Here is a 26,190-nt window from a genome sequence, read left to right on the forward strand (position 1 = left end):
AAATATAGATTATTATAATACGGTAATTAATAAAAATATTTGTTACCTTGGTAAATATACAATTTTAGTGCACAAACACGAATTCCTGGTACGTACACGTACCACGGTTTCGTACATATATATATATATATATATATATATATATATATATATATATATATATATATATATATATATATATATATATATATATATATATATATATATATATATATATATATATATATGTATATGTATATGTATATGTATATATATATATATATATATATATATATATATATATATATATATATATATATATATATATATATATTATTATATATATATATATTTTATTAGATGCCGAAAAAAATGATTTATTTTTTAAATGTTTTTTAAAATGCTTTTTAAAAATGCAAATGTTCTATAGTCTCTTCAATTACATATTACTAGCGTACTAACTGCTTTTCGTACACAACACTTTTCCAAGACAATTTTACTCCTTAGAGCGAATGAAGGGGCCACTTTCAAACGGCTTTAAATTGAATTAAATAAGGAGTTTTGTCTGGACATGGCAAAACGTTCTGTTTGAGCTGCAAACTATTGTACTTTAACCTACGCCAAACAAAGATGTTAACGGCGATAAACATCATCACCGTCACAACTGTTCCTGCTAGTTGTATGGGGTGAAGAAATTCTTTATAAGTCGGTGACGGGTCGTCCATCTCGGTCAATTTCATCAACCGCTTGGCTACCTGTTTGTTGTATGGGAGAGAGCACCGTCTAGCACTATACCTAACTCGCATGAATCCATTAAGTTTTTATGGAATTCAAATGAGTCAGCTGTACATATTTTTCTATCCATTGCGTCTGAACAGTGAGTTAATTGATTTAAGTCTTTAATGACCGTATATGTTTCCTTGTCTGGGGAAATCAATACGTGTCCTGTCAAACTGGATATCACTGGATTTGAGTGATTCGTCATGAAAGTCGGAAATGGTGATATCCTGTAAGATTGCCAGGCATCAGAAGAATCAAAGGGAATTGTAATCATAATCCTGTTATTTTCAACGCTTACTGTAATTAGGCTGTAATAAAATTCTAACCTACGTGTGTCTAACAAAGGAATATAGCCTAGTTTCTCCCGTCCGTTCTCCACAATTAACTTTAAGTATTTTATTGGCAACAAATGGGGTGACAGTACACCTTTAGTTGCTAACGTGATAGCTTCCACATAATCTTTTGATTTCTCAATGAAATGTGCAATTCTGTTATGTATGTGATCTATTTTTGAGTCATAATACGTTAACGTTGCCAACAAATCCTGTACTTCCATAATCTGATTGATATTACTTGAATGTTCATTTACTAAACTCATAATTTGATTGATTGAAGCCAACTGATTCCTTAGTTCTGACATAATCAATTCATCTTCATGAGTCAAGAACTCAATTTTCTTATTTTGATTACTAATCTTAAGACGATTGGAAATTCCTAAACCTAAACTTGCAACAGAACCAAATACGTTTAGTGCAGCAAAAATAAACGGGTTACGTTTCTCAATATTTTCGTGTCCTACAGTCCACATCAAAAGGTCACGAGCCAAAGATTCTGTCATCAGATAGCATCTTTGCAACTTTTAGTGTCGATCCAAGCGAACTCTCTGTATTCAAAGGAAAATGTCTTCTATGCAATTCATCTAATGAGACAGCAAACCTTGAAATGGCGCTTTTTAAGCTAGTGACGTCATTCTCTGGGAGAAAAATTGCTTGCATTCGCACTTCAACAACTACGTTACTTGATGTAATAAAAACGTCTTCTTGTCTTTCAACTATAGTGCCATATTTAAAATCTATACTTTTAGTTTTAGAGCTCATCCCACACGAGAAAAATGTCTGAGCGAACAATATCACTCCCAACAACAAAAAATTCATCTTGGAAACCTGTAATGAGAAAAATATATGTAATTACTCCTGTATTAAGAAGAAAACTTTAACATACAAATAAAAATCTTTCCCTCACTTCTTTCCCTCTTATTTTAATTTCTTATGTGAGCCAATGATACGATTCTTTCATCAGTGGGTTGGGATACGTTTTGAACTCTAAACCTATTGGCTGTTAATGTTTCCAAAATGTTAAATGGGCCTTCAAACTTAGGTGTTAGTTTATAATTGAGTCCTTTACGTACATTTACCTGTATGTATACATTATTACCCACTGTATATGTTTTAGTTGGCTTCGCTATTTTATCATGATTCCTTTTCATTATGATTTGTGATTCTTCTAAATTCTTTCGAAGGATATCAAAACGACTTTTGCTTGCATTTATACATTCTTTTAAAGGATTTGATAGATTAGTTGTAGGCGTTAATACATGGAAAGGTGTTCTAACTGGGGTACCATACAATGCTTCGTGCGGTGACATTTTAATTGATATATGATATGAATGATTCAGAGTACTCAGTACCGCAGGTATTGCAATATCCCAGTTGGGGTCTGATCCCCCTAGTGTTACTCTTAATATATTTAAAACCTTCCTGTTTGCTCTTTCCACTAGGCCATTCGACTCTGGGTGATATATCATGGTATTTATTTTCTTTATGCTAAGGAATTCACACAATGAGGTAAGAAAGTGATTATTAAATTCTCCACCCGAGTCTGATATTATCATGTGTGGAATTCCATGTTTACAAATGTAACACTCGTAAAACTTCCTAGCACATTCAATCGCAGTTTTAGTTTTAAGCGCTATTAGTTCTGTATATCGAGTTAAAGCATCTACAATTACTAAGAGGTGCTTATTTCCTCTGTCTGACTCGTAAAATCCTGTTAACAAATCTAAATGTATTTTTTCAAAGGGTTGATTGGGCACGGGATAAGCCCCTAAGCTGACAGGTGTTTTCGAATGCCCTTTGTTTTCCTGACGTGTGCGACAATTAGCTATGTGTTTTTTTATATCTGTAAGCATCGTATGCCAATAAAACAATGATTTGGCTTTCTGTGACATTAATGAGAACCCCGGGTGTCCATGCAATGGATTTGCATGCAACCAATTCAGGACAGTGGAAATAAGTGAGATTGGTACCACTACCTGGTCGTTAGTTACATGTGGTGTATTGCGGGTTTTCCTTGTCACGATCCTACACAGAATATTGTCCTTGATTATATAATTCTGCTGCTTATACTTTATATATTCCTTTTCCTTATGATTGCCTTTCAAAGCATTTATATTTTTTTCTAATTTCTGATCTTTTCTTTGCTCAGTCTGTAATAATTCAGCACTCTATTCCAAATTTTCTTGTTCAGATATCTTTTTAACAATAGGCATGGATGTTGATATATCTATTAATTCAGCTAAAGGCTCCGTACAAGATGACACGGGGTTGCGTGATAATGCATCAGCAATGATATTAGCTTTCCCTGGTAAATACCCGATTCTCGCGCCAAAGTCTTGAATGATCAAATGCCACCGAGTTCGTTTGGGGCTGTGGTTGAAACCTTTAAAGATTTCGGTTAGTGGTTTATGATCAGTAAGAACCTTAACGGGATAACCGTATATTATGAACTTAAAATGCACTAGTGAATTAACAATAGCTAGCCCTTCCTTGTCTATTACTGCATTTTTACTTTCGGAAGTTCTCAGTTTTCAAGAATAAAAAGCTATCGGGAAAATTTGTTTATCATATTGCTGAAGCAATACCCCACCTACTCCTAAGTCTGAGGCGTCTGTTGCAATGAAGAATTCCTTACCGAAGTCAGGAAATTTTAAGATAGGAGAACTACACAGTTCATCTTTCAAAGTATTAAACGCCTGTTGATGTTGCTCAGACCATATGAAATCTACGCCCTTCTTCGTAGGATCAGTTAAGGGAGCGGCTATTATTGAATAATTGCGTATAAAACGCCTGTAATATCCACTACAACCCAGAAATTGTTGTATTCCCTTGACATTAGTAGGTATGGGAAAGTTACGGATAGCCGACACCTTATCACGGACTACTTTAAGACCTTGGCTTGACACCATAAAAACCAAAATATATCAATTTTGTTTTGAAAAATTCACACTTACTAATCTTTACCCTTAATTTATGTTGTCTTAGTCTCTGTAGTACTAGTTCTAATTTACGTAGATGTTCTACTAAGGTGTTGGAAAAGATTACAAGGTCGTCCATATAGGCAAGCAGTATATCCCCTAGCAAGTCTCCAAACACTATGTTAATCATTCTTGTAAATGTTATGGGAGCACAACGTAAACCAAAAGGCATCCGTAAAAATTCATAATGTCCCCTGGCTGTGCTGAAGGCTGTGTATGGGATACTATCTTCTTCTAATGATATCTGGTGAAAGCCTTTAAGTAAATCCAAACTGGTAAAATATTTATTTTGACCTAACAAAGACAAAATATCGTCAGTACATGGCACTGGGAATTGATCAGGGATTGTCTCCTCGTTTAGACGACGGAAGTCTACGCAGATACGCCATGTTCGATCTTTTTTCGGTACAACTATTAATGGAAAATTATAAGGGCTGTTCGATTTCCTAATGACTCCTTCTTCTAGCATTTTACCTACTTCTTCATTTATTTCATTCTGGAATTTCATAGGGAGTCTGTACGAGAGTACATAGATAATTTTCTGCTTGTCCTTTAACCTTATTTGATGCTCGATCACATCTGTTTTTCCTTAGGATCCATCCGTAGTGGAAAAAACATCATGATACAGTATTCAGTTAAAAGTCCAAAAATTTTCTGCTGAATATCTTCGTCTTGAATGTCTTTATTGATTTTATTTTCAATAGATTGCAAAAGGGATTCATCCGCAACTGATTGAGCGTGATTGATTTCAGCAACGGTAAGAATACGATGTTTATAAACTTCTACATCCAAGATATGTTGATTTTTGTGAATTACTAAAGTGGTATTTAAATGATTACAGACTTCAATATTACATTGTTGATGTGAGCCTACTGTATAAATAGCTTGTATGACAGACAATCCGTTAGTTTTAAAAGTGTTGGAAAGGATTAATATTTCAGATCCCGGTAATGTTTTCTTTACTTGCACTCTTAAATTCGAAGGTACGTTTGGTTCGATAGATTGCGTGCAAGATGATATTACGGGTGAACTAGAATTCTGCTGGGTCGCGTATATTATTTCTTTATTAGTGAGACAAGTTATTGGTTCTTCAACGTACGTTACGGTTACATTTGTCGTCTCCTTTTTATCCAAAACTGATTTTAAGGTATTAGAAGACTTATAGAATTTTCCTTTGATATACATGCCGTGCTTGGCAGGGGCTAAGATAATGTTTTGATTGCCCATAGATGGGTATCCTATAATTACAGCTGGATACATATCAATGTTTTGTACAACAACAAATGTATCGGCAAACGTGCGCTTACTGACCTTGAACTGAACATGAGTTACACCTATTACATTTAATTCATTATTTCCTATACCCGAGAATCTCACTCCGGATTTTTCTATCGGAAAGTTCGAAAACAACAAATGATGTATCCTCAAATCCATGATATTACGTGGACTACCAGAGTCAAAAAATAACGTAAAGGATTTGTGTTCTAAATTTACAGCATATAATGTTGGTCGTAACTCATTTTGGCTTATTATTGTATGAATTCGTTGCAAATTTATGGGAGCATGCACTGATTTACTTAATTGGGCCGTGTGTTTCATAGGAAAATCTAATGCCTCACAATGATCTGATAAAACATTAAATTTTTTATTCAATACTACTGCTGTTGACATGAATGACCTTGACCCAACATCACCCTCTTCCCCACTGGAGTTAATTATGTGGTATTTGCTTTGCTCTGCACATTCTGAAAATTAGTCTGACCTTGCAAGGTCTGGTTTGACGACCCAGGCTCAGCGTTATTCGAAGAACTGTTTGTTTGTTTGGGATTCTGAACTACATTGACGTTTGGCTGTTTCTTCTTATTAAAATGAGGATTTTTCTTTTTATTTCCATATGGAACTGACTGTGGAATTGACTGTGTATTTCTAGGATTCTGTTGTGTCTTACGCGAGTAGCACTGCCTATATGAATGAGTCGAACTATTATGTATCGAACAGAATTTCGTTCTGCAGTCTGCGATCAAGTGACCTTGACGTTTGCAAGTATAACACGTCATTCCCGCAACTTGACTATTATTACCTACATTTACTTGTTGTGGCTTTCTTTCATTTTTTGCAAAAACTTGAGTTAACACGGGATCAAGGTCAGGACACTTAGACATTTGTTTCTTTATCTGTTTATATACATCCAATTCCGTACTTGCAGGCATTAACTTTTTATCAAAACACCGGACTAAAGCTTCAGGCAACATAAGTGTCATGCAAGTTAAATACATTAATTTTAAAAAATCTTTCACGGAGATGTTATCTCTAGTAACCCAAGTGGAATTACCTAAAATATCTTGATATTCATTAAGCCTATCGGCTATAAGAGCTGCTCTCTCAATAACATTAAGCCGATTCATAGTGGCTTGATTAAGTGTATTTCTTAACGTTAATACTACATCCAAGGCTTCTTCACCCCCATAGACCGTGCGTAACCTAACTTTAAAATCATCCCAGGTAACTGCTTCTTGAAATGAAACACCTCTTAAATACGCACTCGCATCCCCCTTAGAAAAATCTATAAAACTTTTAGCTTCTTGTAATTGTACAAAAGGGTCTACGATATGTTTGGCATTTAAATGGGTATCGACGGATGAAATCCACGACTCCACATTTTGAGGCAAGAACCCAATAACCCGACCCTGAAAAGGAAGGATTGCGGATCTAGCATTTACAAGCGTCACAATCGGGAGGGGGTTAACCTGTCCTGCTGTTGCGATACTTGGTCCAGGGGCTGGGCTCACAGGGGGCGTCATGTTTACGGTATTTCTTTTCCTATCTCTTCGACCCCTTGAAATTCTATCAAAATATCTATATGAATACAGACGTCCACTGCGTAAACGCATAAGCACTAAATGATAAAAATTATAACAAAATTCCCCAAAACAATGATACTAATACAAAGATATTTCCCGAGAATTTCTGAAAGAAAACGGAACACAAAGATATTTCCCGAGAATTTCTGAAAGAAAACGGAACACAAAGATATTTCCCGAGAATTTCTGAAAGAAAACGGAATTAGCACAAAGAGAGAAAAAAATTCTAGATGAGAATTCGTAGTTTAACACAGTTTCCTTTAATGAAAGGAAATAGAAGATTAGCAAACAACTCACCCCAGTAATAATGGACTAACGACTCGTGATAACTACACCTCACTGCTCAATACTAAAATGAATAAGAAAATGTACTTAGCTTATATGGTGTTGTGTGATGTCGTCATTTCCTCTCTCTCTCTTGATGTTTGGGTGAATTTATTCGGTCCGATTTCCTCTCTCTCTCTTGATGTTTGGGTGAATGTATTTGGTCCGATTTCCGTTGAATGTAGTGCTTCCTGGATATGTTTTTTAAGCGTTGAACGTCAGTCCTTGGTTTTCTTAGGATGTTGATTGAAGATCCAGTTCATCAGTTTGTATGTATAACATTCATTAAATGTTTCATTCTTCGATGGACTATGATACTTAGTCAAAATTGTAGATTCATTACTGTTGATTTCTTGAAGATCTTTCTCTGGTTTTTAGAGTTTTATTCGCTGGTCCTTGAAGATCTTTCACTGGTTCTTAGAGTTTTTATTCGCTGGTTCTTGAAGATCTTTCTCTGATTCTTAGAGTTTTACCGCTGGTTCTTGAAGATCTTTCTCTGATTCTTAGAGATTTACCACTGCCACCATTTATTAGTGTGCTACTGTTGTTAACACACATTAAGTATGTTAGTTGGTATGTTACATCTTCAAGTAAAGTCAGGTAATGTAACTTTAAAATGGTTTATTCTTTAAAAACAACAGTGTTAACATCTCCATCACAGGAGTATAGCTGGTTTGGTCGGATGACCATTCCACATGATGTATTGATAAGAACTGGCTAAAATATCGATATCACAGATATCGTATAGTCTGTTATCTCAGCATTTAAACACATAATGTAAACTAAACATTAGTATAGGAAGACACCTGCATCCGGTGGCGACACAACTCTTTCTAACGGTTCGTATTTGTGTTTATTCTTCATAAAAATGTTACATTGCTGAGATATGGTATTCGCATCCTGCTATGATCTGACTACAGCACTTCTCACACTAGCTTCTACTTCACAATGACTTATTACCTCATGTGTTTTAAACATGTAATATATGATTATTACATAAATACTCCATTTTTAAACGTTTAAACTTACCCGCTGGTTATATAATAATAGCTTTATGCTTCTGTCCGGCAGAAATTCAAAACTCGCAGCAATCGCATAGATATGCCAGGTACAGTATACACTAGCGCCACCACGTAGCTAGGTCGAACTATCCCTCCTAGTATCAGAGTTCCCTCTGCCGCCATACTGGCTACATAGAAATGGAATTTGCTTGTTTAACCTGGATTTTAGCAGTACCTTGGTGATGTAATCTTGTTAAGGGTTTGAGCATTCACTAATTGGGTGTTTGTTTGATATTTTATCACTATGTTATAGCGTAAAAGGTAAGATTGGAAATTTTTCAATCTATTTTTTAACTAACGAAAGCATATGGCGATAGGTAAACATCTCACCTCATCGATGACGTCACAGTCATTTGACATAAGCTTGAGTATGACTTGCATTTTCTTTCTTTTGCTACAAAGAATGATAAGTTAATGCTATCTTACAAAATATTTAGTTTTATAAAATAAAAGGATTGTTATTTTAAGAAAATTTTTGTCATTTTGGTATGCTTTCTCTGGGTAATCTTCGATCTGTTTTAAAGACTATCTGGCGTTCATGTTTATTTATGCCACGCAGTCCTCAGTCTATCGTTACAGTAATACTCTTTGTATCGATATTTATGAAAATACATTTTTCTTTAAAAACTAAGTTTTTAAATTATATCAGATAAAAGGAATATGTCATTTTCCAATTATATTGGTCCTTTTATTATTTTTTCTTTAACTAATCTGTTTACAAAGATTAAAGAGAATTAGCGTTCAGTTAATTTTTATACGGTGTAGTATTCATGACAATTGATATAGTCTCACGATTCTTTGGATCGTTGTTTACTTGGAATACAAAATTTATTCGTATAATATTTATAAATGTTCCAATTGTTAAATGTGACTTCGTCTTTTATTGGAACCCCTTGATATTAAGGGTTGATTTAAATATACATAGATATATTCTTTATTCCTATATCTATTCATGTAATATGTTATATGATAATATTTTATATTAAATATTTTGTTACATTTTATATGGGATTCAGTGACTATTGCATTCCAATTCAAACTCTTAACAGAATAGTAAGTTCTCCATCTACGGGCGTGTATACCTTTGGTTTTTTACCAGAGTCAAAAATGCAAATTTTTAGTGCTAAATTAGTGCAGTGAATTTTATTCAATACAGTGGAGGGTGCTTCTGTTAGGACCTGTTGTTATCCTAGCCTTAGACCTCTTTCAAGCTCCCGGACCCATGGGAGAAGTTTAAGTCGAGCGGCAAAGGGAAGCGAGAGGCTTAGCCTGGCGCTTACCGTCTTATAAGACCCGAGCAGAAGTCCCCTCGAGCGTTTTCTGTTGACGATCCCCAGAACGTTCGCCCTGGCCGTAGGTAAGGCGAGGTAAAAGTGTTTTCTAACTTTTACCGATATCGCGCATCAGGGGCGAAGCTGAAAACAAAATTAAAATCATTCTTGACAGGAAATGAGCATTTAATGTTCTTACCTCTTAAAAAGAGCTGAACTTGATGGCGCGTGCCAAGCAGCTGAGCATGATGGCGCTCGCCAGGTGGCTTAGCATGGCACCTCGCGCCAAGCTGAACGTGACCCTTCGGGCTAAGCTGAGCATGTTGCCTCACGCCAAGCTTAACGTGACGCCTCATGCCAAGCTGAGCGTGACAACAACAGAGCGTTGGTCATCTAGCTTTCACTAGACGCGATCGGCATAGCTCCGAGTGTCTGAATCGTGAGCGTTTTTTAATCACAAGCGTTATTATTCTGAAAGTCACGTGGTGCCGAGCGTCGAAGAGCTTGCATTACATCAAGTAGAACTTGATGTCCACATGACCATGAGCGTCTAGCGTTGGAACTTTCTTACGCCAGGCGCTATATTAAGAAATAAATATTAACTAGAAAGATATTATGTTCTCAGACCAAGGCCTGCTTGAACTAATTCTTGGTTGGGAGAGCTAGAATTAAACCTCTAAAGCATTGAGGCAGAATTCAGAACCTTAAGGAGTTGACTCCTAGGAAACAAGACATCTCTACCTAGTTTAGAGACTTGTAGGAGGAAGGGAGTGACTTTCAGAAACTCATGAGAGTTTTCTGAAGTTTCCATTTTATTTTTGTACCTGCTACTCCTCGTTCCGCCTTCATAGTTTTTCGCTAAGGAAGACGGCAAAGGAGTCTCTGTTTATTATTTTATTATTATTACTAGCCAAGCTACAACTCTAGTTGGAAAAGCAATATGCTATAAGCCTAAGGGCTCCAATAGGGAAAGATGGCTTAGTAAGGAGAGGGAATAAGGAAATAAATAAATGATGAAAATAAATTAACATTAAATCATTCTGAGAAAAGTAACAAAGTCAAAAGACAGTGCTGATAGAGCAGTGCTTTAGCGCGTCCTCAGTGCAGCATAAAGAACCTAACTGCAGATGTTGGTGCAGCAGCACGTTCAGCTGCAACAGCAGGAAGCGCATTAGGGCTTTTGTAAGAGAAGGCAGTGCCCCCTTATTTGCTGTATACAGCCTGTCAGGATGTCAGAAGTTGGCAAAGCTTTAGTTCAGACTGATAAGGATCTTGTTCCTGAGTCTGGTGTTACGGTACAGGCACCGCCGCTTCCGCCAGACTTTTCCTTCTGCTGAAATGCAGAGCGTGATGTAAGCGATGAGGAAGGCGAGTTTGCGATCAAAGTTTTCTACACCGATGTCACCTAATGTTGATCCTAGTTGGACTATGCTGCTGGCATGAAGCAACGGCTCTCATCTTTTATGCAGTCTTATCAGCCTGCTGTTAGCAAAGCATTGGTTCGTCATGATTCTTTTCAGGACGTTTTGTCGCACAGGCAGCCTACCAACAAGCTTATTTTGAACAGTGTGATAAGGCTTCTATATCCCATTGAGTGTCTTCTCTTGATACCAGACATCAAACGGCCAAGCATGTCATAGAGCGTTTACCTTCCAAGCGCGGCGACGATCGCTAGGCAGCTAAGCGCGACATTGGGCGTCAAGCTGAACGTGACATCGGGGGTCAAGCTGAACGTAACGTCGAGCAACAAGCTTGTGATGTCAAACGTCAAACAAACCGTGACATCCAACGTCAGTCTCATACTGTTCAAGCTACGTCCAGAGGACAAAACCTCTCTATGGAGACTCACAAGACTTTGCTTGCAGCAGTAAATAAGGTCCACTGGATGATATTTTTAGATCTCCAGGATGCTTACTTCTACTTCCTCATCCATCCGAACTTCAAGCTACCGGAAGGTTCGTGTATGGGAGGAAGTTGTCCAGTTTTGAGTTCTTTGTTTTGGGCTAAGCACCACCCCTCAAATAGAGGGTGTGTCTTTAACGATATATCGTTGTGTCCTATCCTTAGACCTCTGGAAAGAAGTATTCCAGTTTTGGGGCCTTAGGCTTCGGCCTCACCACCGCCCTTCTAGTCTTCACAAAGATCATGATGAATGTGGTAAGCATGGTCCACTCAAGAGGCATCAGAGCCTCCTTGTACTTGGACGATTGGCTACTAAGAGCCCCCTCACTCAATCGCTGTCTGGAGGATTTGCATCTGACAATGAGTCTGTCAGAAGAGCTAGGACTTCTGGTGAATTCAGAGAAATCTCAATTGATCCCTTCACAGAAGATCCTTTATATGGGGATGGAGATTCACAGTCTAACTTTTCAGGTTTTTTCCATCACTTGCAAGAATACAGCTAGCTCTCCTAAGGCTTTGTGCCTTTCTAAAGAAGGAATTTTGTTCAGTGAGGGAGTGGATGAGTCTCCTGGGAACCCTCTCTTCACTAGAACAATTTGTATGTCTGAGGAAACTAGATTTACGACCCCTTCAGTTCCATCTCAATTACCATTGGAGCAAAGAGGACAGCCTCGACAAGGAGAGCATTCCTCTTACGGAACCAATAAAAGAGTGCCTTCGTTGGTGGAACAACATAAATAGGCTCCAGGAAGGTCTCTCTTTGGAACAAAAGAGCCCAGACCTTGTGTTGTTTTCCGACGCCTCGGACTCGGGGTGGGGAGCAACACTAGGAAAGTCAGAGATTTCAGGTCTGTGGACAAAATAACAGCAAAGTCTCTACATTAATCCAAAGGAGCTGTTAGCAGTCCTGTTGGCTCTCAAGGGTTTCAAGAAGCTAGTACAGTACTGAACAAAGTAATACAAATCAATGCAGACAATACCACAGCTTTGGCCTACATAGCGAAACAAGGGGGAACGCATTCGAGGCCTCTTTACGAGATAGCAAAAACTCTTCTCGTTTGGGCACATCAAAGAAAGATATCCCTGTTGACAAGATTCATTCAAGGGGAAAAGAATGTGAGGGCAGACAGCCTCAGCAGGAGGAATCAAGTTCTCCCCACAGAGTGGACACTGCATCTAGATGTATGCAAGAAACTTTGGCGGATTTGGGGCCGCCCTCTTAGAGATCTATTCGCAACTTCAAAAACCAGAAGACTAGAGAATTGTTGCTCCCCAGTTCCGGATCTCAAAGCGTCACACATAGACGCGTTCCTGATGGACTGGTCACACCTAGATGTGTACGCTTTCCCTCCATTTAAAGTACTACAAAAGTTTGTGTCTCACGAGGGAACCAGATTGACGTTAATAGCCCCCTTCTGGCCGTCAAGAGGTTGGTTCACAGAGGTACTGGAATGGATGGTGGATGTTCCGAGAGGCTTGCTATTGAGAATAGATCTTCTCAGACAACCCCACTTGGCAAGAAACCATCTAAACCTCCAAGCTCTATGTCTGTCTGCCTTCAGACTATCGAAAAACTCGCAAGATCTAGAGGATTTTCGAAGGAAGCCGCCAAGGCTATTGCTAGAGCAAGAAGAACTTCTAGTATCAGGGTGTACCAATCCAAGTGGAAAGTTTTTAGAGCATGGGGTAAAGCCAACTCAGTTTCTTCATCCTATACCTCTATAGCTCAAATTGCCAATTTCTTTTTAGAGCTTAGAAGAAGGCACAATTTCTCCTCCTCAACCATTAAAGGGTACAGGAGTATGTTAGCAGCGGTCTTCAGGCATAGACGTTTAGACCTCTTGAATAACAACGACCTTCAGGATCTCCCTAGATCCTTTGAAACCTCCAAAAACGTCAACAGGATTCACCAGCCTGGAATTTAGACGTGGTTTTAAAATTTCTTAAGAGTGACAGATTCGAAGCTTTGAACTCTGCTTCTTTTAAAGATCTGACTTTAAAGACTTTATTTTTAGTAAGCTTAGCAACAGCTAAAAGGGTCAGTGAAGTTCATGCTTTTAGCAAAAACATTGGCTTTAGAAACGGCAAAGCTATATGCTCCCTGCAGTTTGAATTTCTACCCAAGAACGAACGTCCTTCTCACCCATAGCCAAAATCTTTTGAAATTGCTAACCTCTCATATTTGGTGGGTGAGGAGCTAGAGAAGGTTCTTTGTCCTGTTAGAGCACTAAGGTTCTATTTAGACAGGACTAAAGATTTAAGAGGCAATTCAGAAGCTCTTTGGTGTGCAGTCAAAAAGCCTGCTTTTCCTATGTCTAAAAATGCCTTATCATATTTTATAAGACTCTTGATTAAAGAAGCTCACGCACACTGTGGTGAAGCAGACCTTAAGCTCCTGAAAGTTAAGACTCATGAAGTTAGAGCTGCGGCAACTTCTATAGCTTTTAAACAAAATCGTTCTCTGCAAAGTATGATGAATACAACGTTTTGGAGAAGTAATCTGTATTTGCATCACTTTATTTAAAACATGTCCAGACTCTTTATGAGGACTGCTACACTTTGGGTCCATTCGTAGCAGCGAATGCAGTAGTAGGTGAAGGATCTACCACTACACTCCCTTAATCCCTAGTACCCTTTTCCCCTCTTGGAACTTGTATATATTTTTATGATTGGAGGAAATTGTTAAACAATCTTCCGCAATCTTTGACTTAGTCAGGTAGTCATTTGTTCCTTGAGAGTGCCCGGAACAAGGGTATTAGTTGAGGTCCTGTCAGCATAGAGGTTATTCACCGTTTGACAGCTCCTAGAGTTCTTCAGCCCCCTGGGTGCATCGCTGGTTCTCAAAGGACAGCAGACTTATTAATGCAGAGAACCATTGAAGTCAGGTTCCTTAATAGGTACGAACCCTTAAGCTAGTTTTGTTTTAAACTCTCAAATGAAATTCCATTAATGTTGCTGTCTCTGACCCGCCACCAAGGGTGTCAATCAGCTATTATTATATAACCAGCGGGCAAGTTTAAATGTTTAAAAATGATATTTTCATAATAAAATAAATTTTTTAACATACTTACCCGCTGGTTATATAACTTTAAATCCCCCGTTTCTCCCCTCTAGAGACCTATGGGCATGGAAAATCTGATACTGGGAGGGATAGTTCGACCTAGCTCCGTGGTGGTGCTAGTGTATACCTGGCATATCTATGCGATTGCTGAGAGTTTTTAATTTCTGCCGGACAGAAGCATAAAGCTATTATTATATAACCAGCGAGTAAGTATGTTCAAAAATTTATTTCATTATGAAAATATAATTTTTTTTTCATGCAATTAAAAACAATTAGACTGAATGCTTTTCCTAAAAGTAAATTTGCATTACAAGCTTTGTTCTTCAATTCTTGGCCTGTTTAATGCTTCCATTCTGGCCAAACTGTCTGAACTTTTATTTTCATGAACATCTGCAGCTACAGCACCAAAGGAGAAATTATGAGTGTCATCTATCACTTGTACAGTAGAGGAAAAAAGGCAAAAAAAAACCTTGGGATTTTACAGAAAACAGAATTCAAGCTTGGACCCGTTGGAAATGGATATGGCACATAAGTCGCACTTGGCTGGGTCCCTAATTAAAAGCTACAACTCCATTAAGAAAAAGGTAGCAAATGTTGATAACTATTATTCAAATGATGTTACGCAATTATTTTTTGCCTAAGCATTTGCTACCTTTTCACTACTTGATCTTTTGCCGTTACCGGTACTTTTAAGTTTTTGCTAAGCAAATGTTAGGTTTTTATTTATCAGGCCAAATAGAATGTTCCAGTATTAGCCAATAATTTTACAAATACACATAAGATTTGCTCAATTTTAATTTTCTTATAGATTCTTAACACTTTGCTTCCAGGCAGAGAATTGTCCCTGAGTTTTGGCAGCATTTCAAAACTTACAACAATCAAAAACAGGACAAAGATGAGGAAACATCCGAAGGCAGCGTTGAAGTCATGTCGCTTGTGGCATCTGCAGTCAGTGAGCTTTATGATGGTGCCGTCTCATTTTTGCCCCTCATTCACAGGTAAGGTCACTCATTACAATGAACTTTTCTCAAGATGGTTATTGAATTTTTGGAATTCTTATTGTGTCATATTCAATGACCTAAAACAGATTTCTCATACAGAATTTTGCATACTGTACATTATTATCAAGATAGTAGGTCAAGAAAAAGATAGGGAAATACTGTACCCTGTACCATACATAATTAATGGATTTTGAGCGAAGCGAAAAATCTATTTTTGGGTGAGGTAGCCATGTCGTCCTGATGGAAGTTCCTTTATTAGTAGCTTCCTAGGTATATTTGACTACAGTGATATATCCCAGAGAATTTACCAAAGGTATCCAGAATTCTAACTCCTGGAGTGAATATCCCTTAAAATTTAAAAAAGGGATATCGCGTAATATCAGAGGACGTATTCTTGACACGTCTCATAGCTATCTACACCCCTAATAGCGCTTTTGCTTCGGGGGGAAAAGTGGCAAGAATAAAGGAGAGTCGTTAAAGAGGCGACGCTCCTACTGTACTGTAAATAGTGCGCCAAATCGCCACCGTGCGGTGCCACCAAGCCATTCTTTGTAGCTTTGTAGGTGTTGCAGATACAGTACCATAGGGAGGGATTCATTATCCTTTTGTCAAAAAGAGGGTGGGTCCATCAGGATGACATGGCTACCTCACCCAAAAATGGATTTTTTGCTTCGCTCAAAATCCATTTTTTGGGCTTAGGCCATGTCGTCCTGATGGAAGTTTACCAGAGCATTAATGTATCTGTGGATTTTCAATAGTGCCGTTTATCTTGAGATAAATTTTTCCTTTCGGTCTTCTAGACCTAGAGACACTTGATGTTACCGTTATACATCAATCAGCTAATCATGAAATATGTCAGTGCTTCCTGCCCCCTACAGGGAAAAGTCTGGGCAGACTCAAGGAAAAAACCCGAGGATTGTGAGTTCAAGGAAACAATCTAGGAAACAGTTTGTATATTAGTGTCATCATATACATAAAGCATAGTTTGTACTTGGATGGTATTGATCTGTACAGGTTACTGGTACCTCCCCGGTCTGTTGTTAAAGAGACAGACAAGTTTATATACGTGTAGGAAACCTTAAACAGTAAAATGAACAGTCTAGTACAATCAGTTCTTACCTGTTTGCTTGGAACAGTAGTAATCTTAGTTCCCAATATATTCTTAAATATTAAAATAATCAAGGATGCTCCGACTTTATTCTTAAACTACTGTAGAATGTTTGAGGCGAAAGAGACGCAAAGATTCCTTCTATTGTTTATTACAATAAGAATAGAAATCATAGTTGTATTCAATTACATATTACACTGAACAATTCTGCATAGAAGCATAAACAGTAATAACAGAAATAAAAATCAGTTTCACCTGAAAAGGAAACACCAGCCACTCTATGGGAAATATAAAAATTTCACTATGTATTCTGTTGTTACTAGGAACACTGTGCATATAGGTATGCCTGGCACTTGTGTTAGTCTGTTATGCTTAAAGTCACCCCCGTGAATAGAACGGTCTATAGTGTCATCACTAAACACAATACTCAACATGATATGCCTTGAGAGTCTATCATGTACACCCTTCACTAAAAGTCCCAAATAGTGCATTGTTCTTCGCAGTAATCAAGCGGCAGGTTTTATTACTCTGCCTTCCGCCACCACATGAAATTTTATTTCTTGTAATGGCTTCGTGTAGTGTTTGAAGAAAACTCTGGACGACTTCCATCCAGTATAAGTACGAAGGCTTTCAAACGACATCGTCTGAAAGAAATTCAGAGACGAGGCAACTTATCTCGGATCATGACCTGCGGGTGTACTGTCTGGATCCGCTCTGCATATAAAATAGGTGATTTTCGCCCTTATCTGTTTCAAGGATAACGTTGAACCGGAAGTCTCTCCCCTGAAAAGCTGACCTCCCTTAAAGTCTGAAGTTCTACGAAGATAGACCTTTAGGCATTCCACTGAGCAGAGGAATGCTTCTTCCTTCAGAGGGCAGATTCTCCAGGGACCCCATCTCTTAGTGGGCAGCTCGTTCTTGGCGAGAAACGTCTGGTCCGGAAAGAGGTTCAGTTCTCCGCTGTCTGTGAACTGAATGTGGCCATCATCCCTCGAGAGGGCCACTATTTCGCTAACTCTGGCTCCTGAGGCTAGTGCAAATAAGAATACTGTATCACCTTTTGAGTCAAGTCTTTCAGCGAGCAATCTTCATTGTTCAGGGTTAATGCTAAGTGAAGAACTTTATCCAAAGACCATGAAATGGGCTTAGGAGGAGCTGCGGGCCGAAGTTTAGCACAGGCTTTAGGAATCTTGTTGAAGATCTCATGGGAAAAGTTTACCTGGAAGGCGTAAAGCATTGGTCTGGCTAGGGCAGATTTACATGTAGTAATCGTATTTGCTGCTAAACCTTGTTCATGAAGATGGATGAAGAAGGACAAACAGAAATCCATAGAAATATCCTTAGGTTTCTTCGCCTTGACAAAGGCCACCCATTTCTTCCAGGAAGATTCATATTGTCCTCTTGTTGACTTTGACTTGTTTTCTTCTAAGAAGTTAATACTGTCCCTAGAAATCCCAAACCGTTTCTTGACCGCTAAGGCGAGAAAATCATGAGATGAAGGTTCTGGGTTTTCTCAGATGAAGCTGAGACAGTCAATTTCTGCACTTGCTGAGTCAGAAGTGGGTCCGGCAACGGGATCAGCTTCAGGCGTAGTTCTGTTACTAGAGGGAACCAGACGCTGTTGGGCCACTTGTGGGCCACTATTGCTGCTGTCCCTCAAAAGGATCTCAGTTTGTCGAGGACTTTCAGCAGAAGGTTGATTGGAGGGAATAGGTAGATCTTGGACCATCTGTTCCAATCTATGGACATTGCGTCCATTGCTTCCGCTAGAGGATCCTCGTACGTGGCTACGTACCGGGGTAGCTTCTTGTTGTCGCTCGTTGCGAAGAGGTCTATCTGCAGTCCTGGGACTTTGCGTAATATGAAGGAGAATGATCTTGCGTCTAGGGACCATTCTGACTATCGGGTTGATCCTGGATAGAGCGTCCGCTGTCACATTGCGGAACCCTTGAAGGTGGACTGCTGACAAGTGCCATCTCTTCTTCTCCGCTAGACGGAGGATGGCCAGTATCACTTGGTTTATGTGAGGCGATCTCGAGCCCTGTCGGTTTAGGCATCTCATTATGACTTTGCTGTCTAGAACCAGACGGATGTGGATTGAGCAGCGAAGTTTCAGTTTCTTCAGAGAGAGAAAAACTGCCATGGCTTCCAGGAAGTTTATGTGGAAGGTTTTGAAGAGGGGAGACCAGGTTCCTTGGACTTTCCGATGATGAGAGTGACCTCCCTACCCTTCTTTTGAGGCATCCGTGTGAACGGTGAATGACGGTGGAGGTGGTTGCAAGGGTACCTTGTTCTTTAGGTTCTTGGCCTCCGACCATGGCTTGAGTTGTGATCGCAGACGATTTGGTATCGGTCTTCGTGGATCTCTTCGAGTGTTTGATGCGTATTTTCTCCAAATTCCTGATGCATCTTTTAATTGTGCTCTCAATACTGTTTCTGTCACTGAGGCGAACTGGAGGGACCCCAACACTCTCTCCTGTTGCCTTCTTGATATCCTGGCGGATTGAAGGAGTCTTTTGACAGATCCTGCTATCTCTTTCCTCTTCTTTGACGGAATGGAAAGGCAGTGTGACTGCAAGTCCCAGTGGACGCCCAGCCACTGAAACTTTTGAGCTGCAGATAGTCGAGATTTTTCCAAGTTGATCTTGAATCCTAAGTGTTCCAGGAACCGGATCACTTCCTTGGAGGCTTGCATGCACTCTTCCGCGGATGCTGCCCACACCAGCCAGTCGTCCAGGTAGGCTACCACCTGGATTCTCTTGAGGCGTAGTTGATGAATGACTGCATTCGCAAGCTTGGTGAATACCCTTGGAGCTATGTTCAGACCGAAGGGCATGGCTAGCTTGGATAGGGTAAGCTAGAGATAGGAAAGACACCTACATGTGTTTCCTGTCCAGCCCATTGCTATGACCTCCTCTGATATTGAACACTAAATTCTTAATAAATTTTAGGGGAAGATGATATCCTTCTTAACACAATCTTCTAGGTTCAATATTGGGGATTAAAAACAATAATGGTTGATAACCATTAATTAGTAGAGAGAATCTCTCTCTTATATGTGATGGTCTCACAATAGGCTGCCCATGAAGTACCTTGTAGGTTGAAAAAAACTTTTGGGCTACAGCACTGACTGTCGGCGGCATGCTGCCAGTCCTGCCGGGCCTGCCGGCACATGCCGGGCTAGTTGGCATATGCCGGTCTATTCTGGGCTATTGAAGGCAGTTACTGACTTCATAGTAATGGACGGCAGGCCGGCGGCAGCGGCTCTGCCGGCCGGCAGCAGCGGCTTTGCTGGCCGGCAGCCGAAGGATCCTTCCATCAAGTAGGCCCCGGCGGAAAATGTCTAGGTTATGGGTGGCCAGCTGCCGGCCGGCCTCAGTATGTCTATTGTCGTTGGGTCGTCGATCAGCGACACCCACGGCGAGCGGCGGCAGGGCAACTGCCGGCCGGCAGACAATCAACATAGCCGCCTGCAGCTACTAGCTGTCGGCGACCGGCCCAGTATAATGAAAGGCAGAGAAAAAGAGAGGATGGAGGAAGGCAAAGGCTCAGCCTTGCCGGCCTACATCTAGAATGAGGGTTCAAGTGGAAGGGGGAATTATTTTCGGGCTTCCACCCAACCATATCCCATCCACATGGGCTATGGAGGGCAGTCCAAGGGAGGACTGAATAACAGTCTAAAGAATACGAGGGTACCTGCCGGCAGACAGGGAACCTCAGGCCAGTTCTACAAATTACCCTTAGGGTCAAATGTAGAATGACAGCCAGGGAGGGTGATGGCTTATCCAACACGAAAGAGATAGAGGGGGAAGGGGTAGGTGTCCTATAAGTAAGGTAATACCCGAAGGCACCACCCAACTTAAAGGATTCTGATCTCATGGAGTAACCTCAGGTAGGAGAAATCATTTCCCCAGGTTGGGTTAGTCAAGTGAGAAAGCGGCACACAGGACACAATCTCACAAGAGAACAGAATCTCGTACCAGAGACCTTAGGCAGTGAAGAAGTCATTTCTTTGGTCTAAATCTACCAGCACAGGACTGTCTACTAGACCAAGGAAGGAGGGATTGTCATGCAAGGCCCTCCACGTATTAACTAGGGAGGTCTAGCCTCCTGTAAAGGCAGCTTAACCTAACATGGGAAATCATTTCACCAAGACAGTAAGATGCCTAACACAGACTTATTACTCTGATGTCCCGTTCTAAACTCAAAACCGACTCAGTGGTTAGGAGAAGGAAAACGAAACGCCCCAGTAAAACTTTGCCAGAACTCGGTTCACAGCAAAGCTAACTGAGGATAGCCTAGGGTAATCAGAGGGAAAGGGGATTGCTCTGAAATCTCTTAGGAGATTAGTATCGACTTAAAAGGTATAGGAGGTGTAGGTCTCCCCTTAAAAGACAATACAAGAGCAGTGGGGACATGTATGAAAGTATACTAAAGCCCCTAGGCTAGTAGCCTTGGAGCATTGAGAATCGTTCACCGAAACTCTCTCGTATACCATCTTGGAAGAGGAAAATTTTAAGCAGTAATATCTTAAATGTATAAAATATTGCCTGAGCTTCAATAAAACTTTACCAGGAAGGTTACATCATTCATGAAGTGTGTAGGTGCCTAGGCTAGGAAGCCTAGCACTCGTGAGGCTCGATCATAAATAGCCAAATCCACGACAACAATGACATAATATAAGAATCCCTAGCTAAAATTTCTAAATAGCTAAAGTTATTAAAGCAAATAATGCTGGGAAAAAAGTCGTTCTCGCTAACTAAATGTACAGAGAGAAGACCCTGTCCATGACGCTATCCGGCTGGCAACAGCTCTTGTTACGTTAATTACGATCTCAATCGAAGAGTAAAACTGGCAAGAGCTTACATTTACACAATTCAAAGATATTACTTAACTTTCCAGTGGCAGATGAAGCTGGTGAAGACATCATAGCAGCGAAATAAATCCAAAATAGCGAGAGATAACACGGGATAAACACCAGTCAGCAAAGTTACAAGGGAAAGAACGGCTTGGTGGCGCCGCGCGGTGGGGATTTGGCGCACTATTTACAGTACAGTAGGAGCGTCGCCTCTTTAACGACTTTAATTTATTCTTGCCACTTTTCCCCTCGAAGCAAAAGCGCTATTAGGGGTGTAGATAGCTATGAGACGTGTCAAGAATACGTCCTCTGATATTACGCGATATCCCTTTTTAAAATTTTAAGGGATGTTCGCTCCAGGAGTTAGAATTCTGGATACCTTTGGTAAATTCTCTGGGATATATCACTGTAGTCAAATATATCTAGGAAGCTACTAATGAAGGAACTTCCATCAGGACGACATGGCCTAAGCCCCAAAATTATTATTATTATTACTTGCTAAGCTACAACCCTAGTTGGAAAAGGAAAATGCTATAATGGTGTTTAAATGGTAAAGAATATGGTTACAGAAAAGTCTTGACTGAGTATAGTTAAAATAACAGTAGAAAACAATACTGTACATCACTCCATAATTACTATTCTCAAGGGAAATGTTGCTATCCCCATGATCCAGTTAGTTGCTCAGACCTGCCAAAAATATTATTGGATAAGCTGATGTATGATTTTTATTCGAGTACTGTATGTTGGTTAAAATAATAATTATAATTTGTGAAGAATCATGCTAGTTGTTGCATTTGCTACTTTTGTTGGAACTGCATGATGATAAATTTTTGATTCCTGACACCAGCAGTTTTTTCTGCTAATCTGAATTACCATAAGTAAAATTTATCCATGGGGGGAGTGTGTGATTGAAAGGATTAGGTCTTCAGCAGCCATGAGTATGAGTAATTGTGAAATTGGTGTCATGGTTAGAGGTTTCTTTGGTAGTGATGTTCACTTCAGCAGATCTTTGATTTCCTTATTTATCTTCAGTCTTGAGCCAGGTTTCAGACTAAACTCCATGAAATTTTCTATCTCTTGTGACATTTCTATGCTAACAAGGAGCTTTTACAGTAAACATTTGACTTACCCGGTAGTTATATATATAGCTTACGTCCCTGACGTCACGGCAGAAATGTCAAAACTCGCGACAATCGCCAATTGGGTAGCCAGGTGTACCACCAGTGCGCCCTCTAGCCAGGTACCTGGAACCATTCCAGTGATTCCTCAGATCTTTCCTGCCGCCGCACCGGCGACATCGTTGGATATTTCACTTGTTGTTAACCTGAATTATTGCAGTTATCTTGGTGATGTACTATAGTATTTGGTTATTGGCTTTCGCTCGTTTGGATTTGCTTTTGGATTTTCTTAAACCTCTATTGAACTTTTGTTTTGTTCCGTAATTGACATACAAACCACGCTATTTAATAGGGGTTATTACTTTCGGCGTAGGTGAAATGACGAGCCATTAGAATTTTAACGAGGGTTTACTACCCCACTGCTAGTTAGCGGGGGGTAAGGAGGGTAGCCTGATACCCCCCCTCCCCCCCCCCCTCAATGCACCTGTGCTTGAGCTCACTTTGCTCTCGGGGTGGTAGTCGGACGTGTTCGCTCTCACTTTCGCCTCTCTGACAGCCAATAATGTCTTTCTGCTTTTCTTCTACAGATTTGTTTGTGAAGTTGGCCTCTGCTATCTTGCGCAAATGTCCTGGATTAACCGACTGCCCATGTGTTACATTTATGTCGGCGATACGGACCCTAACACCCTTTGTCCTTACTGTAGGGACCAACGGTGTGATAGAACTAACAAGTTTGGTGAGTGTAGGGAGTGGTCTACCTCCCAGTGGGAGAGGTTTTCTCGGTGACGGAAGAAGTCCAGGCAGGATATTTCTCCTTCGAAGATTTCTTTGAAAGGAGAAAAACCCAAGGACTCTTCTTCCGTTGCCCAAACCTCCTCCAAAGCTCCCACTCGATCGGTTTCTTCTGAGAAACCGTCGAGTGGTAGCGTAGACCATGGTTCTGTTTCCCGACCTCAACGTTCGAGAGATGGCGTTGCCTCCCCTAGCGAGGCAGCTCCACCTTTTCCCCCGGGGGAGGAATTAAATTTAAATGTTAATGTTTGACATCATCTGGTTGGGTGCCGCTGTCAAGCAATCCCCGACGTTGGGAGAGGTTGATCCTCTGTCTATCGTCGACGTTGTGGTGGCAGAGGTATCCGATGCGGTACCTCCTAATACCTCTGCAACTGCTCAACCTGCTGTAGCTGAAAGCTTAGTTTCTCCCTCTGCTCAACCTTCGAGGGAGGAACTAAGTCCAATAGTCTCTCCTGCTGGTGATTCTCCACCTCGGGGGAGTTCACTCACAGAGACTCCTCTTCAGAGGACTGCTGATGGTCAGCTTGCTGACCCAACGGCCCTCAGAGGGCGCATACGCCGTAAGGCTCGCCTTCCTCTTCGCGAGAGAGGCCTCCCTTCACCTCACAAGGGTGTGAGGAGGCGCCTCTTCGGTTCGTCGTCATCGCCGCAGTCCGGCGCAGAGGAGCCTCGTCATCGATCTCCTACTGTTCCTTCTACAACCCTGGACTTCTCTGCGGATCGTTCGCGATCCCCTTCGGTGGAAGGTCGTCCTTACAAAGGACACGCCGACCTTCCACCCGTCAGACCTGCTGACCTGCCGTCGCCGTTCCTGGCTGCTGATGCGCTGTGGGCGCCAACTAAACCTGTTTTTATTAAACAGGCACCGATCCCTTCGGGGCAACAAGGGCGTATGCGCAAATTAGCGCATACGTCCCTTATGCGCCATGCAAAACATTCACGCCAACGTTCAACTGACCTCTCTGAGGTTTCGGAGTTAGCGCACAGGTGCTCTCCTACTGTTGCCGATATAGCGCGCCAGCGCGCATCTACTGACCTCTCTGAGGTTTCGCAGTTAGCGCACAGACGCTCTCTTAATGTTCCTGAGATAGCATGCCAGCGCGCACCTGCTGCCGAGGTTCCTGATAAAGCGCGTCAGCGCTCACCTGCTCGCCAACGCACTACTGCGCGCCCTCAACCTTTTGCGCGCCAGCATTCACAAACGCGCCAGCACTCGCGTGCGCGCCCATGATCTCCTGCGCGCCTACGATCTTCGGATCTGGGCTCAGTAGAGAAGTTTAGAACTTCCCCTACTCGCCGGTGCTCTCCAACGCGGCAGCGCTCACCTACGCGCCGTCTACCTTCACCTGCGCGCCGTCTACCTTCACCTGCGCTCCATTCCCTGCCAGCGCGCAATCGCGGGCAGTTACCTACAAGCGCCTACGACGATGTGCGCCCACGCCCATCTCCTCCTGATGTGCATCCACCAGAGGCGCGCCATCGCATGCAGGTTCCAGCTGCGCGCCCGCGTGCAAGAGATATCTCTCCTGCGCGCGCACCCATCGACATATTCTAGAGTGCGCAGAAATCAGATTGCGCGCAGGATCAGCATGAAGAGCCCGTACGGGTGAAGTCTCCTGCGCACTCCCCTACGCGCCTTCACTCGCCCGCGCGCACCCTCGCAATCGCCCTCGCGCGCGCGCCAGCAGTCTCCCGCGTGCGACCCTGGGTATTCCCCATCGCGCGAGCATCAGCACGCTCCCCAGCGCAATCGCCAATACCTTCCCACGCGCAGAACAGCGCGCTCGCCGGAAGGGGGGAAGCTTCCAGAAAGGTCCAGGGACATTTCTTCCTTATCTTCTGTACAGGCGAACCCCCCTATGGAAACTCCTCTCAGGGATCCGTCGATCCCTGCCCCTCCAGAGGGAGTGTCAGACAGCGCAGCCGTCAGCCGGCAGCCCTGGTTTGGGGCTCTAATCTGAGCGGTAGCACAGGCTTTCAAGCCTGTTCGCTCTGAGTTGGGCCACAAATCCTTGGCTGCTTCTACTCCCCTGAAGAGGAAAAGAGGAGTTTCGGATGCGGTAACTTCGCCGAGGACGAAGCTGTCTCCTCGTAAGTCTGCGAGGCAGGCCCCCTCCCCCCCAGACTTATTTTCCCTCCCCTTCGGATGAGAACTTCGCGTCCTCAGGGGAGTCACGTGAGGAGAGACGTTCCCCCATCGCACCACTGAGGGAAACCCCACCTCGCGCGGAAAAGTCTCCTTGGGTAGGGGTGGAGAAGGGCCTACCTCCGTCGTTGTTGGAGTCCTGCATCCCTCCCAGGAGGGAGTCGAAGGACTCCAAGACAGTACTGAAGTCCTCATCAAGACTTAAACCAGAGCCAGCCAGTCACTAGGAGAATGTCCGCGAGTCTCCCCAGGAAGAGCCTTTGGGGACAGGATACTTTGCTGTTAGTCCTTCTGGAGGAGAGCTGCAGGAGTCAGAACATGCATTCTGGCAGATTCTGACTCTTATGAGGACTCCCAATGGGTTTGCGGACCCAGAGATTCCTCCTCGAGAGGGCAAAGACACAGTCTTGGACCAAGTATTTGGGACTCAGAAACCCTCTAAGGCCAGTGCAGCTTTGCCCTGGTCTCAAGAGGTTAAGAGTGCCAGGGACAAGATCGCAGTCCAGCTCTCCGAGCTTGCCTCCTCCAGCCGATCCAGTGCCGGCAACAAGCTTCTCCCACCTCCTCGTGTACAGCAGAGGAGGTACTTCGAGATCATAGAGGAGCCTTGTT

At 41.7% G+C, this 26,190-nt stretch overlaps 1 protein-coding gene across 1 annotated transcript in view; it reads left to right on the forward strand.

Annotated features, from left to right (window-relative positions):
• Positions 1-26,190, forward strand: part of mr (anaphase promoting complex subunit morula) — a 226,098-nt gene that overhangs the window by 45,323 nt on the left and 154,585 nt on the right. The window contains exon 3 of the mRNA XM_068394152.1: positions 15,383-15,550. Within this exon, the coding sequence (XP_068250253.1) occupies positions 15,383-15,550 (168 nt within the window). The remainder of the gene's footprint in view (positions 1-15,382; positions 15,551-26,190) is intronic.

This window comes from Palaemon carinicauda, chromosome 19 (assembly GCF_036898095.1).
Source record: "Palaemon carinicauda isolate YSFRI2023 chromosome 19, ASM3689809v2, whole genome shotgun sequence".
NCBI classification, from domain to species: domain Eukaryota; kingdom Metazoa; phylum Arthropoda; class Malacostraca; order Decapoda; family Palaemonidae; genus Palaemon; species Palaemon carinicauda.